Consider the following 16,055-nt stretch of genomic DNA (forward strand, 5'->3'; position numbering starts at 1 on the left):
GTAAAGAAGAGTAATTACATATTTTAAATGGTATTAATTATTAATAATTATTGCACTCATTTACTTTATTTATTTAATCAGTAGTTTAATTTTTCTGTTTTATTTTATATTTATCTTAATTTTGTGTGTATTGTATAGATTAAATGTATAATTACAATACCACAGATAGCTTAGATTTTATGTACTTAACTAATTATGTTTCTTAAAAGATTTTGGTAAATTCGCGATGATATATTTGTGGTTTAGCATATAGACGCCCACTGCAACGGTATAACTCTCTGTGAACGATCTATGTCTGTCTGCCAACCCTGGCGATTAATATACCCCCTATATCATAATCGCTATGGTTCGTAGATGGGCTGGCGATCGCAGTCTGGTATTGTGGTACGCAGAGAATGCTGCTGTCTATCGTCAGTAAATTTGATTGTGAACATTGGCAGTCCTATATAATAAATGCACGGAGTGTTTAAGACCGAATTCCGGGCATCTAACCGTCGACCTCAGTTCGCAAGTCACAGATCTCTATCACTGTTCACCACATGTTATTTAGAACATCATATCAACACATCACCACATATTTATTTTCGTTAAACGGGTTAATTATTGTGTAAGCGAAAACATTACCTGTAATAACTTTTCTGCTTTATGTAATTTTTTCCTGTTGAAAACTGATGTATAAAATTTGATTAAATGGTAAATATGTAAGCTAAAAAAAATTCTTTTAGTTTGACTAAAAACTCAAATTTTAGAAAAGTAAAAAGATTTCGATTTTAATGGACCCGTAGAGAGACGTTAGGTTAAGAAAAAATACTCTATCCATTCTGGTACCAGTTCAGCATATTTTAATTGTTTTTGTGACTTCAATCCTGTGCGTTATCGGTCTATAGCACTCAAATTAATTTTTAAATCTTAGCTTCAAAAAATATTTTAACCGTCTGTTCTAAAGTTAAAAATAACCAGTACGTGAATTCCGAGAATTTATTTCAATATTTCCTCCCACACATTTTAATGTTTAGGTACGTCTTCTTCTGAAGAAATACATATTGCAATACAACATGTAATATCACACAAAACATCGGTTCTTACAAAATATGAAACCTTACAAATATTATTCCGAGGAAAAAGTATTAAAGGAGCTTTAGTCAGCACAGATACTTTGAAGTATCATACCTTGTGTCGAACAAGATTTCATTGTTAAGTACTTTGCATAACCTTATATTTGTTCTACCTGTTCGTGCAGACTTATTTTCGCAGTACACTGAACACCAGACAAAATATTGACGGTAATTTATTACAAAACTGTTGCTTGGAAACAAAAATTACTTAAAAGGGTGTTAAAGGAGGTGAATTTAAAGCTTTTTTTTTAGCAAAAAAAAAGTTTTTACATTTATTTCCAATCAACCTATATAAGTTGATCACTCTAAAATATGTCACTTTAATTATTTTTTTCTTTTGGAATGCGGCAGGGAAATAGCTTCTGTTAGTACAATGTGCTGATGACTGGATTACTGTATAGTAACATTAATTGCAATTTTCTATCTATACACAGAAAATTTTAATTATAAAATTTACTTTTAATTATATTTTAATTATTCAATTTTCTGTATTAACAGTAATTCTAATTTTGGATACGCTTTTTCGTACTATGTTATTATTAATGAAACAATTGATTTTAGTTATTTACAGTGATAAGGTATACAATATGTATACAACAAATGAGCTGTTCATCCACTCTTTTGAAGCTTTTACACTTTTAATATTCTACCTGTATAGATATAAACCCGCCAAGCGAAAGAATTCGGTTCGGGGCTGTTTAGTATAATGAACTCCAAAAAAAAATTAATCATGTTTGTTATACTGAATCTACAATGTGTGAGAAAATGTTTCTTAAAAATGTAAGAAAATATTGTAAAAGTATTTTTCGATTTATATGAAAGTTTGCAATTGGAAAGCATTTCAGGCAACGACAGTTGACGTAGCTTTTCGGAGATGCTGAAGTAGTGAAAATAAGATTTAAAGACATAGTTTATATATTCAAATAGAATTCTTTACAGTAAAGTTGAAATATTTAAAAGGTTTTAATCTTTTGTATAAACCTAAACAGCAGTTGAAATGTAAGCGGTCCATAATGGAAGACAAATGAATAATATCCCAACATCAAGCTAAAAATTGATAGCTAGCTGCTTGTATATAATCAATAAAGCTGCTTATCTAAAGTTGCGGTAGCAATATTAAACTGTATTTGTATTGAAGGTTGTCGATTGTGATATAGGCGTCGCATATTCATGTACACAAACTATTTAAAAAAAGTTTTTAAAGGTACTTAGACGATATAGTGCAATTGTAGAGTGCTTTTCCAAGCACCATAGCAGCGGTATCTATTTCTATCCAGCAGTACAGGTAACCAATAAAAATATTGTATTAACGAGACGTTCCATATTATGTTCATCCTTTACCGAGAAAAAAAACAGTTCATTTTTCAAGATTATTGTTATAGGTACAAAAAATCATTGAATACGTGTAAGTAAGTTCATTAATTTTTTTAGAGAAAATCTTGAGCTGATGCGAAGCCTGGGCGATCGTCAAGCAATGGGTCGTGCTTGTGGCAATCTCGGCAACACCTGCTATTTGTTAGGTGATTTCACACGTGCCATACGCTATCACACAGAAAGACTAACCATCGCAAGGGAAGTTGGTGATAAGGCTGCAGAACGTCGGGCGAATAGTAACCTCGGGAACTCTCATATATTCCTGGGCCAGTTCGAAAACGCCGCTGAACATTATAAGTATGTATTTGTTTTTGTCCGTAGTAAGCTTTAATTATTCTGGAAATTATTATTTTTTTTCCGTATCTTCCCTTATTTGTTTTTGACAAAACTTATAATTTATTTTCATCGTTTTGTTTTTATTTTTTCATTTCATTTCTTTTTTTAGATCATAGTACGTACGATGTGGCTTTCTATATTTGATTAAATTATCTACTATTTATAAGTAAATTGATTATGTAAATATTTTGTTTTACTTTAAAGTACAATTGTTCTCTCTTTTGCTATGCGAACTAAAATCTGGTTTGTATAAAGTCGATGTTTTTATGAAAAATTGTTTTAATATTAACTTTTATTTCTCAGTCTATTTCATGTTGCTTTATACACCTGTTAGCTTCCAGTTTAAAGCACCTTGCTTGCACTTCCTTTATTTATGTAATGTTATTGCGCACTGTGTCAAAGAGACAAGTTTAATTTCGACAGCGTTTCTTTGTAAGCGAAAATTTGAACGTCCGCTGAGCGAGATTAGTGCGAAGTTGAAGTATTTTATTCATTATTTATTTTATTTATGTTGTGTGTTGTAGCAAATTAAATAGAACATTCTCTTCAATTTTAAAGTCGATAACTACGGTTCGATTTGAATCTAATGCTTAGACACATCGAAAATTTCTGGTTTCACATCTGTTGTAATATTCTTGTGGCTTGGATTATTAAAAAAAGTTTTATGTAGCATTAAAAAAAGAATATCAAAGGGTATTGTACTATTTACACTAAAGCTTTGATTTTTTAATTCGTAACCAGTTTATAATTTTTTCTTTTTGCAAAAGGTTGTAGAGATGTATTCTTGTAGAACATAAATACTAGTTATTACTTTCTATAAATGTTATGAAAAATCTTTTCAATTTTTGTATTCAAATTAGAAAAAAGTAGTTGTTTTTTAATTATCCCGGAGGACAAAAGTGAAACATCTATCCTTCGACTCAAGCACACTTAATACATTTATCCATCAAAATACTGACCAATCTGTTTAAAAATCTAATTTAAACTTATGTACATCGCAACGAGTTTAACTTCAAGATTGATCCGCCGTCGTGAACTTTAAGTTTTAAATTATCTTGTACAGGTTAATTTCTTTTTTTAGTATTTTATTTTTACTTTAGAAATGATTCCGGCATTCAAAGTCCGTTGCAATTTAAGTAACGATTTACTTTTTAAATCTTTTTTTGTGTTAGACAAATGTACGTACGTTCACGTTCATATATTCAACAATTCGAAATAAGTCCGCATGGTTGGAAAAACTACGCATAATGACTTATTTTAGTGACTTTTATTTTCACAGAATAAATTAACAAACTATGATACTGGAAGGTACTTTTGATATCAATGTTCAGTTTAAACTGCAAATTAAGGTATGTCTTTTCACCCGTTCATGCGATGTTAGTGACTGTAATTTTTTTTTTATTGAATGATCACGAGAAAGTTCAGTGAAGGCAGCTCGCGGATCGGTTTTAAACCGTAAGGATAGATAAATGTTTAGTCAAATTAGATCATATTTGTCCTGTATACGCGATTTATTTAGTTAAAATTTTCATCAGTTAACGCTACGTTACGTGCTACGTTAACGTGTATAACATACTTCATCATAACATTTATATCTATGTACGAAAGCAAAAACGGTAAAACTAATTTAGGCATAAAGACGTTATCTTGTAGAATAATGATGCTATGTTACATGATTAAGGACATTGTATGCATTTACTTAACGAACTTTTTGAAAATAGAACTGTAATTAACTCGTCGTTAGCGGGCGTCTAGCAATGCAATTGTACGATATTATGAAATCATTTTCGTAACCGTGTGCTGCTTTTGACTGGAAATTCAATTTGTTTTAATAGATTAAAAAACAACGAAAATGAATTTTGAATGAAAATGTTTTAATTATTTTTTCAGCGCTTATATTTATTTATCGGGAGCACTTTTTTGATTCTGAAATGTAAATTTGTGTGGACGCAGGAACTCGGTTCTGCAACTAATTTTCGACTTTCCAACAGGCGTACCCTTGCTCTAGCTGAGGAACTCGGCGACGCCGCTGTGGAGGCGCAAGCTTGCTATTCCTTGGGTAATACTTATACTTTACTCCGTGAGTATCGAGTAGCTGAAGGGTACCATGCTCGCCATCTGGCTGCCGCTAGGAAACTTCAAGATAGAGTCGGGGAAGGCAGGGCGTGCTGGTCGTTAGGAAACGCGCACGCAGCCCTCGGGAATCATGAAAAGGCCTTGTATTACGCTAAGGAACATTACAGCATTTCAAAAGAGGTTTGTATTGGGGATCTTGGCTTGCTGTTGCCTAGAATGCAACATTTTAACACAATGACATGCGCATGTTATGAAACTAATAACGCATAACAAGCTGGACGAATGGTGTAACATTGGAAAATAACAGGTATATAGCTTATTTAACAAAGTTTCCGGAACAGCACGGGAAATTAACATACTTGTCGTTTAGTGTTCATTTACTTCAACATTCATTTAAAAAAAAGCATGAACGCGGGGACTTTATTGATATGGTAACAGTGTCATTAACAACAGAGCATAGCTTAAAATGGTTCGAAATACGTAATTTAGCGTTATTAGGTTAAGTACAACTTATCTTTCTAGTAATATTGTATAGAGCTAAAATGCATGTGTGATTTGTGTTGTGTGCTTTTTTGGGTTTTCTTTACCATATATACACTAGCTGGCTTTTTACTGATTTCTGCTTTGTATTAAAGCTGTGTTTAAAGCACGGCGCTAAGATGTATGAACACTAGTATCGTTATAATATAAAATCAAATTGAATATATTTCTATAAATATAATTAAGCCTTGTATATCGAGATTGGTATTTGCTTTCACAATTTTGACAAGCTTAACATTGTATTATTTAGGTATAAAATACATGGTACAAGGTAAGTAACCTTAATTTACTCGTAGGCTTATATTTTATGCCAATCGATGGTTATTTTAATTTATTATGAATGTCGAATTTAATAGCGTCTATATAATAAAAGGATCGAGAAGTTTGGGAATTATGCATTGTGATTAAGTGTAATATGTAACTGAAGCTTTTGTTAACAGTTTCATATTAAATGTTTATTCGCGTGAGTTCTGTTCTGCAGAGTAGACCAGCGTATGAGATAAGTAGTTATAAAAAATAGCTTTCTTCTATTGGCTGGATACATATAAGAATAATCCACAACTTTATTACAACCATAGGATGTCCACTCCTGCCAACATAGATTTCTGACCCTTAGGAAACATTTTTGTTTAACTAGAGTCTTCCGACAGCCTTACCAAGGTTTTCTTTTTTTTTTAATACACTATTCTTCCTCTTATTTTTGAAACAGTGATATACACCCTTCTACTATCATTCAGCATACATCATTCACACTACATTTACGCATCGCCTCCCATACGTCGCCACATTTTCTGTAACATGGTTTTGTTTTCTTCATTACGTAACACACCACCATGCAACAAAACCGCAAGAAAAAGTGGCGGCTCTTCTCTTCCAAAAAGAAAGCTACATTGCCCCAAGCAATGCTTCTACCTTACCAAGGTTGTCTTTACACCTTTGGTACGGATGTCTTACGTTGCGCTTGCTGGTCTATGGTATCCACTTCAGAATCTTAAGGTCCCAGCGATCTGTTCTTCGCACAAGGCTGCCTCTATACTGCCATTTCAACTTGCCGATCCCAACGGATTGGCTAATTAAAATATCAACCTGGCTACGGTTAATTTCGTTCACCTGCAGATCTCCTTATATCTGATACGATCTGGTACGGAAGTCCTTCGCGTGTGAAGATACCAGTAATATTTTACGATTAGCCAGAATGGACACTTATCAATCACTTTAAATTGCGGCACAGAGATAGTGAGTTTACCATGACTTATCTAATTAGGGGTATTCATGCAGTATCTTTAAATTTGATTATAAATCTTTGTCTCTGCTATAAATAAAGTAAATAGAAACAATATTATATAAAACATAACTAGGCTACCGGTAACCGGTAAATGCATAGTAGATTTTCAGCCAAGATTCTGGCTAACATAACTTCGCATCGGAATGTACGCGGTTGGTCTGTGAAATTCACAATTCCAGTTGAATTAACTGATGCACGTTTTCATTGGATCAACGAGCGAAGTTCTGAAATTTTGCCATTCTATTGATGATGTTTGCAATTTCAGCCAATTTTGATATTGCAAATAGTAACGCTCAAAGCACCAATTTAGATTAATCCCATTTTGTGATTTTAGTTAGTTTCTTCCATAACTTCACAGCATATCGAGTACCTTTTGTTTTAGTTATCAATACTTAATATTGTATTTAACTCTATCTTAAAAATGATGAATTTTTTTCCTCTATTTTTTCACAGCGACCAATATTTACATGATTGAATATTTTCACGATACTTATAAATAAGTTAATGGATGTCTTTTGAAAATAACCTTATTTTTTTCCAAAATGTAAATCTAAATGTTTCTAATTTTAAATGACTTAAAGTGAATAGTGAAACGTTATTTAATATGTCGTAAAAGATAAAACATCCTGTGCTATCAATAAGTCCGCCGAATACTGTGTGCGCAAAACCATCAAATGCAATCAAATTCGACATGGCGAAAAAAATTGTTAAATTAAATTTGATCTGTAAAACAAACTATCAGATCTAACAGAAATATCAAAGGATATACAGCAAAATATAATTATAAAAACTATTGCAGAAGCTATTTCATTACTAAAAGAAAATTATTTTTTCTCTTTAAAAAGTGACTATCGTGTATTGCCGATCAGTATAAACCATTCATAAAGGACACGTATCGTCGACACGAAGGGGGTGGTACGTTTTATTTATAAGACATCGGAAAGTCCGTCACATATCAAGTACCACTAAAACACCACTTCTACTTATTAATTTTACTGCAACATTTCCGTGTACGTTTTTCGTCGTTTCATGTATGTCTTTTAATATACACTAGGTTTTGTGGAATCAAATCCATGTAATATTTAAAAAGTTTTTTTTTTATTGACGAAATAAACTAAAGGTTCACAAATGCGGCGCAGCTAATTTTTTTTAAATTCAAAATGATGCATAGTAGTACGAATGCTGTAGAATATCGGAGCGTAAATTTGTCTAGTTAACCTGTTAATTTCTTAGGGCATTTCAAATCGGGGTAAAAGAATTTATCATTCTATAATTATATTTTTGTAAAAATATATGTTGCGAGTATTTATTATTTGTTTTTACCGAAACAAATGTTTTATTCACACGCTTTTAAAGATGGTAATAATTTAAACAAATACATGGATCATGATGGTGCCCCGTTTTTGTTTTGGATCTACGGACGTAGCAAAGGCCTTAAAAGAATTAAAAATCGCAGCATTTAAGTCAAATTTTATTTAAAACTTCATTCCGTGTATATATACCAAGTTTTTAGTTTGTGTGTTAGTGTCAATAATCGGACTAAATGTTGGAACACAAAAATAACCTTAAAAAAGTAGAAGTGAAATAGATCGTTAAAACTATCTATGAACTGTCTCATAATTCTCGATGAGAGTAACTAATATCTCCACCCGTCATCCAGTGAAGCTTTTAAAACTATGAGTTCTACATTAAACTGATAGAAATTTTCGTTTGAAACGATGGCAATCAAATCACTTACCTATATTTGTTACAGACGACCTTTAAAATTTTAGTTGTGGTCTGCAAGAATTCTTGTCAGCTCAGAGGCACAAATACTTTATTTACAATTTGTGGTGTCTGTGTCGGATATACTTTCTATTGCTAAGTTAGATATCATGAATATCGTGAACGTTTACGTAGTTCTAAGTCGCGTTAAAAATATTAGAGGGAACTTAGAAACGTACTAAAATTTTAATATCTTGTATTTGTTGGCAAGTTTTGTAAATAATGCATTAATCAATTATTTATTTTTTCTTTAATGAAAAATAGTAATTAAATTAGTATATTTTTTAAATTGAAAATCAAATATTCCCCGAACTGTATTGTACACATTATTAAAGTAAATTTGATAATTCGCGTAGTTTCCTGATCATAAATGCAAACTACCAGGTTGACATTTTACAAAATAGTCATCGTATTAGTCTTGAAGCGCTTAACAATTTTACATGAGCTGGACGTATCAAATGTTAGCACTTGAGTTTGTAAGCTTGACCGTGGTTGACGTGTTTTTTTATTCGCGATAATATAATTTGAAAAGTTTGCGTTTCCGCCCTAGTTTTGGTTTTCGGTTTTCCTTTAAGTTGTTTCTTTGATATAATACTAAATTTTATAACAGTGGCTACTAATTTTATTAAATTACGTTAGGTTTAGTATCTGTCAGCCAATACAGACCGCTTCGACGATTCCACTTATTGCAACAGCAAAAGCCAAGTCGAAAATCGTACAGATTTAAATCAAGATATTCAAAGTGTCTATTACAATTGTTATTTTGACAAATGCCCTAATTCTGACAGAAGATATATGCTTTTGACATATATTGTAAATGTGATGGTTACAAATGACGGAATATAAATTGAGGGAGTTAATAAACTTTTATACATTCTATAAAAATAATGAAAAAAGCAAAAATAGTGCACCCTAATTTTTGCGAATGTCATAATCTTTATTACAATTTATAATATTTTTTACATCATCTAAAAATTTTCTCGTCTAACCGTTAAGTGTTGCACTTTTCCAGTAATAAGAAGAATATGTCTTGAAACAGTTTTTTTTTTATTATAGCTTCTTTAAAGTAATGTAAGTGAAAAAAGCTGTAAGGATAGTAGACTCGTTTTTAGTTTAGTTTCGGTGGTCAGTTTTATTACAACAAATTTTACATGTCGTTTGCGTTAAAGTTCTGCAAATATCTATATGTTATTTTATTACGATTCTAAATATTTTTTGTATTTAGGCTTATATTTTTAAGACTGATCGATTGGCATAAAACTATATTTTTTATGATCTCTAATTTGAGTTTGTTTATTGAACTGATTTCGGTTATATATCTTGTTTGTTTTGTTTAAAGCTTGGAGACGTACTAGGAATGGCGACAGCAAAAATGAACGTCAGCGATCTGTCCAAAGTATTGGGAATGCAGGAGGAGGCGGAATCTCTTAATGATGCGGAATCGCCCGCTGTCACCGCCAATGTTGTGGACGCCTCACAAGAAGAACAAACTCCGTTCAACGCTCTCCGTGTTCGCCGTCAGAGCATGGAGCAGTTGTCTTTGATCCAGGTAACACACACACACAAAAGACGCGTGCACTAGGCACTTCCTCTCTCACAGGTTGTTTGTCTATAGTATAAAACAGAGCTTTTTTTGAAGGCACGCATATTTTCGCAAGTCGTAAGATAAAATAATAGATTTTAAGTTTTCACTCTCCACCGTTAGCTAGAGTCTTAAGAAAAAAGGGAGTAAATAACTATTTTGGTTCATAAATGATGTCGTTGGAAATAAATATTTGTAATCATTTAAAAGGCCAAAGGATTGAGTGTATTTATATCACAAAGAAAATTTATTTCTATTTTTCGACACTTTCGAGATCTCTTGAGGGCACGCCGCGGCAGAGTGCCGCCTCAAAGAAGCCCCGGTGTACATGTAGACAAATGAGAAGTATTTTTAGAATACGTTAGCTATTTATATATATATATTTTTGTTAGTCAGATAATATTTGATATGTCTTTTGCAAGGATTTTCACAATGCACGGTCTTACGCTTAGTGCTGATCTCAGCTTAATAATGGTTTACAAATTTTGTTTTTACCGGTGTAGTCTTTACTCGTGCAATTAGTGACTTCGATTTCACAGATGACTTAGTGAGTAAAGATATGAGCTTCATTTATAAGAGTGATGGCCAAGCTCATTTCAATAAATTTTTGAAAATATATAAAATTTCGCGAGGCGCTTTTCAATAAAAAGTATTAAAAAATACACATGTTTTTATTAAAAATAAAATATTTAACATATACGTAATGAGAATGAATAAATTAAACGCGTTCATTTTACTTCTCTCAATAATTCTGTAATATTTGGTCGATAATTGGCGACAGCATTCAGTAAATATTTTATAGAGTCGTTATTAAATACTTAATGACGTCACACAAAAAATGAAAAGGCACTCGGGGTTCATTTATCGAGAGCCACAAATAACTATCATCAAAGGGCCGCATTTGACTTGTGAGCCGCAGCTTTGCCACCCCTGATATTGATATATCCATATAAAGCCTTTTCCTGTTTCCCATCGTTGGCGTCAATGTTTTCAATAAATTAACACTGTAAAATAAAAATCGAGGACTAGTTTAGTTAGGCCAATAAATAAATAAACGCAAGTATATAGCGGAGATTTTTAAAATCTTAGCAAATTGGGTGCCTCTTAAAAGGATTATATATATCTATAATTATTTCTCAACAATTTTAAGAGATGTACTTGCAGCAATTAACTAAAGAATACAAACATTGGCGTAAGACGTAGAAAGTCTCAGTCATGTTTGTTTTAAATATCATCTGAACCGAAGTCTGCTGAAGCTATTGCCATAACTTTGGTTTATAATCATAACCGACTAGTGAAAATTATATAATTATTTTTTATAATTTGTAATTAGCGGTGTTGCTATAATTAACGATTTAAATAATTAACTGTAATTACTAATATTTCACGTATATATCGAATCTGTGGCGTTTCGACCGAGCGTGTGCTTTATTACATAATTTTCAGTGTTCGGATAAGCTGATTACGATTAATATGCTAATTTATCAATCATTTCAAGTTGTTTGACAATTAAAACTGTACATACAAATTAAAAATATTTTTTAAAAATGTTTTAATTTTAAGTTTCGTACAAGTTTAAATTCGATTAAATATCTTTATATAAAAATGAACAAGATTCGAGTACCACTATTTTATTTCGAAAGGGTGTTAATATTGCATAGATAAAATAGACCTCGTCTATTTTCTTTGGAAGTAACAGCTTGTGGTCGCTATTCGAGAACCTTTGTTATATGTAATTTGTATTTAACATCGCCGAGATATTTTTCAAAGTGCATATATAACATCTCAGTTGACACCTGACGGAAAGAAAAAAGAGGAAGAGAAGAAGGAAGACAAGCTGGCAAAGAAGCCGATATTGGTAAAAGCCGAATCCGAGGATAATCCTACGGAATCTTTCTTTGAGCTCCTAACTCGCTGTCAATCTGAACGTATGGATGAGCAACGCGCCGTGTTGCGCCCTCGATCCAGGAGCGGCAAGCTTCTTCGCTCTGCAAGCAGTGGCGACAAGAACGTCAGGTAAGCGTAGACGTTGCAATATTAGAAAGTATAAATCTATCCATACTAAGTTTTCATTTTAATATGTATGTGTAATATGTTCTATAATCCATGTGGCATAGATATAAAATGAATGGGGGAAAAGTTTACAACTGTTTAGTTTTAGTTTACAACTTACATTTGTAAAGAAAAAAGAGAGGTCCTTTTTCAGAGTTACTGTAGTTCTGTGCTTCCGCTGAACAAAAAAAAGATTTATGATACAGTTCAGTCGGTGAACTGCAAGTGCGTTGATTATCGACACAGTGTTATCGGACGGGTGTCTGATCGCGGCGCTATCATCTCGCCACTTGAGATTATCCAACAAAAATAATACGTCACACGATCGTCGCACATCCTTGTTTTCCAACTACACTCGAATCTCCAAACGAAACTATTTGTAATTTTATTGTACTTGTAAAACCAAATTATGTATGTCTTAAGTCTTATACAATAATTCATCAATTCCCTTAAGTGTTTGAACAATATTTGCGGGGTCTGCATGTTTGAAGTTTGCAAACATTCCATCTAGAATAGGATTTCGACATGTAGATTGGACATTCAACAAGTTATTGAAGCAACTTAGAAGATTGTTTGCATTTGGCAAAAGTGCTCCTTTGGTTATTTCAGCGGGAGAATATAATCAGAGGTATTTGTTTGGAAGCAGGACGAATCGTAATTAAAAAATAATAAATAGCTTTTTTTAATACATCGATCAGTTATCAAAATTTTGTGTTCATTTTTTTTTATGCGAAAAGCTTAAATGTCGGACCTTTTAAAACACCAATATCCTTTTGATTTGTAACTTTATGAAACACTGAAAGCGTCGACAATTTTGTACACGTTCGTTCTTTTACAGTGAACTTACTAGTGTTTCAAAGGAACATTTAAAAATTCGCTTACAGACAGGATTTAACGCGGAAGTTAACTTAGTTCAAATAAAAGCAAAACAAAATGAAACAGCAAACATGAAACAATCTTTTGTATGAGACCTGCACTGTGTGGACACGAATCGTACACAAGGCACGTTACGCGCGCTCTTGAGTAGTGTTCTGAACGTCGCAGTTCAGTTTGACGTTGAGACTGTAGCGTTTGTTCAGTGCGTCCCGATATGACATCGTTTCAAAATAAAATTATGTCGTATGTATACTTTTATATATATTATTTTTTACGCGAAATGTATTCATAAGTTTCTTCAATTCATCAGAATCCTGTAAACACAGATGAAAATTTAATAACGCAATCGCGCAAACAATTACCAATATTGCTTTTCCTTAATAATTCTCAATCCGTTATATTTCTGCAGTTTCTTTTGTGTTTTGAAAAAAGTTAACGAGTTTTGTAGCAATACTTTATTATTTATTTTTTAATTTATATTTGTTTGTACAATACAAGCGGAGCTGTAGTAGCGTAGTGTATAAATATCATTGCTATAAAATTAATGAAACAGAAAGTGTTTCAGAATAGAATATACATTTCTTTGAGTATTTCAAAATTATTTACAGTTATTATATTATTATAATTGTTTCTATATTATACACTGGAGTAAAACAACCTAATATTGAAATCACGACCAATTACGTTGGATATGTATTCTTAAGGACAAAGATATAATTGCTCAGTAGTTTAGTTTTACATTCTAATGTTTATATAAAATATGTATCGAGTTCGACGTACAGTGTAACGATTCGGAGTATTAATTGTCGAGTGACATGTTTTGTTTTAGTCTTTTTCATCTTTGCGCGATATCTTTAAAAAAAACCTAATGCTTGAAGCATCAAAAACAAAACAATGTAAATTTTTATTTTTAGTTACAATTAATAAAATAGATTAGTTAGGACTAAACTTTAAAACTGATGCACATTGATGCATCAGATGCACATAAGGAAGTTGTGTTTTGAAAAGAATATTGTTAAAAAAAAACGTAAAGAAACGTATATTTTAGGGAAAATTTTGTCATTGCGTTTCTCATTCGTCGTCATTTTATTCTGTTCATAGGCACGATGTCTTTTACTATCCCATCTAGAAAGGCAAGGCGTTCATCGATCCGTATGGGTGTATCGGCGGGAATTACCGGGCTTTCAGTTATTTATTATTTCGCAGCATGCTTCTGAACATTATAAAAACGACAATTTTCTCTGTTTACTTTTCATTAAAATTAATATTTAGTTATTCCCTCATTACTGAACTGATTAAAGATATCTTCATTTATACAATTTTCCTGAATGTATATTGTGTGTAAACTTATTTAAATATTTTGAAAATTGTAGCTACGTTCATGTATTCAACCTTGATACTACTTGTAATTGTCACATCATCATCATTATCATTATCAATTTAGCCGAGGGAACACCAGGTACGGATATAGGAGAGAATTGCTATTTCGGTTGAAGGTCCTTATTGACAGTTCGTGGGTATATTTTAGAACCTTTAGGTCACGGCGTCCAACTGTTTTGCTCGCTATGTATTCCTCAATAGATCTCCTATAAAGTTTATTATTGTAGTTTAACAGAACTACAATAATGTGGCATCTAAAAAACCAAGTTTCCTTGGTTTTTAATAGATCTTTCTCTTTGTATGAGCATATTGGTGATTTATTTGACACCACTGGCGACATAATGCAAAGAATACTCCCTTAAAGTTCTAAAATATACCCGTCGATACATCTCAGAACTGTAAATCCAATAGGCATTCGATGTCAGTATCGAATGGAGGTGTCTTGTGTCAGTGGAATAGGAACTTCACATAGCTAATGTATACCCGTGCAGGTATTATTAAGATCGTATGTTTTGAATTTCTTTTTAACCGGCGTGGATGCTATTAGATTTAATTTTGACCCGCAGCCCTAACGAAGAGATGCTCGATATGATAACGGACATGCAGTCGGAGAGAATCGACTCACAGCGTGCGGAGCTCCGCCCCTTGATGAAGAAGCCGGCAAAGTTGGTGAAGGGTGCTTCTCTGCCGGGTCTTCGTCCCCAGCAAACTACGAGTGCCAAACCCGAGGATGACTTCCTGGACATGATTGCCCGTGTTCAGGTATACTATATGTACATTATTATTTGTATATACATTAATGAGGTTTATTTATTTTTCATTAAAACATTGGTTCATTAAAACAAATAAAAAAGAAATATTTATCTTGTTTATTATTATTATTAATAACTTTTTATCTCGTCGTGAATTCAGCGAAGCTATGATGCCGTTAACAACTCAAAAAATCAAAGTATCATCATCATTTCAGCCATAGGCCATTGAAAAAAGCATTCTCCATAGTTTTTTTTTTTAATGGGACCGGTTGGAAGCGACCTGCCTCCGGCGTTTTCTGTCACCCGTAACAAAGCCGTCTTTTTATCTTGTGGGCGGATGTCCAACGCTGCGCTTGTCGGTCTATGATCTCCATTCCTAATATCGATTTATATGAAGGAAATGTAAAATTATTAACATGAAGAACATAAGTTAAAATTATAGTTGGTAGTAAATAATAAAATAATTAAATTAATGAAATTCATTACGTATATATAATTTTACTATATAAGTAAGTAGAAGACCCAGTTGAGATCGTCGGAAGACCCTGGCCGCTGGAACGCTCCCTGTCTTTTTGGGAATCTATAAGGAGACTTATATTATTTTGTATTATCATTTTGTATTATGAATTTTTTGTTTTGTTTTTAGAACACTCGCTTTAACGATCAGCGGGCTGAGCTGCCCCGCGCGAGTAAGCCGGAAGAGCGTCCTAAGACGCTCCCTGACGACGACTTCTTTGCACTCCTCATGCGCGCTCAATCCGGACGCATGGAGGATCAACGCGCTTCGGTAAATTCTAAAAACAAACTAAAATATCTGCATACACTCAAACACATGCGCGCGCTTATACACATACGCACCTCTTCTAATTGTTTACTACTTAACAATTTTACTACTATATTTCAGATATTAGTTTCAGTTTAAA

At 32.6% G+C, this 16,055-nt stretch overlaps 1 protein-coding gene across 1 annotated transcript in view; it reads left to right on the forward strand.

Annotated features, from left to right (window-relative positions):
* The window catches only part of pins (G-protein-signaling modulator pins), a 46,604-nt gene that overhangs the window by 26,504 nt on the left and 4,045 nt on the right, over positions 1-16,055 (forward strand). Inside the window, exons 4-9 of the mRNA XM_068762168.1 lie at positions 2,547-2,786; positions 4,817-5,081; positions 9,830-10,039; positions 11,862-12,088; positions 14,947-15,142; positions 15,779-15,919. Of these exons, the coding sequence (XP_068618269.1) occupies positions 2,547-2,786; positions 4,817-5,081; positions 9,830-10,039; positions 11,862-12,088; positions 14,947-15,142; positions 15,779-15,919 (1,279 nt within the window). The remainder of the gene's footprint in view (positions 1-2,546; positions 2,787-4,816; positions 5,082-9,829; positions 10,040-11,861; positions 12,089-14,946; positions 15,143-15,778; positions 15,920-16,055) is intronic.

The sequence above is a fragment of the Battus philenor genome, unplaced genomic scaffold (genome assembly GCF_028537555.1).
Source record: "Battus philenor isolate CCGP_79_NKW_IND1 unplaced genomic scaffold, ilBatPhil1.0.hap1 SCAF_1, whole genome shotgun sequence".
Lineage (NCBI taxonomy): Eukaryota > Metazoa > Arthropoda > Insecta > Lepidoptera > Papilionidae > Battus > Battus philenor.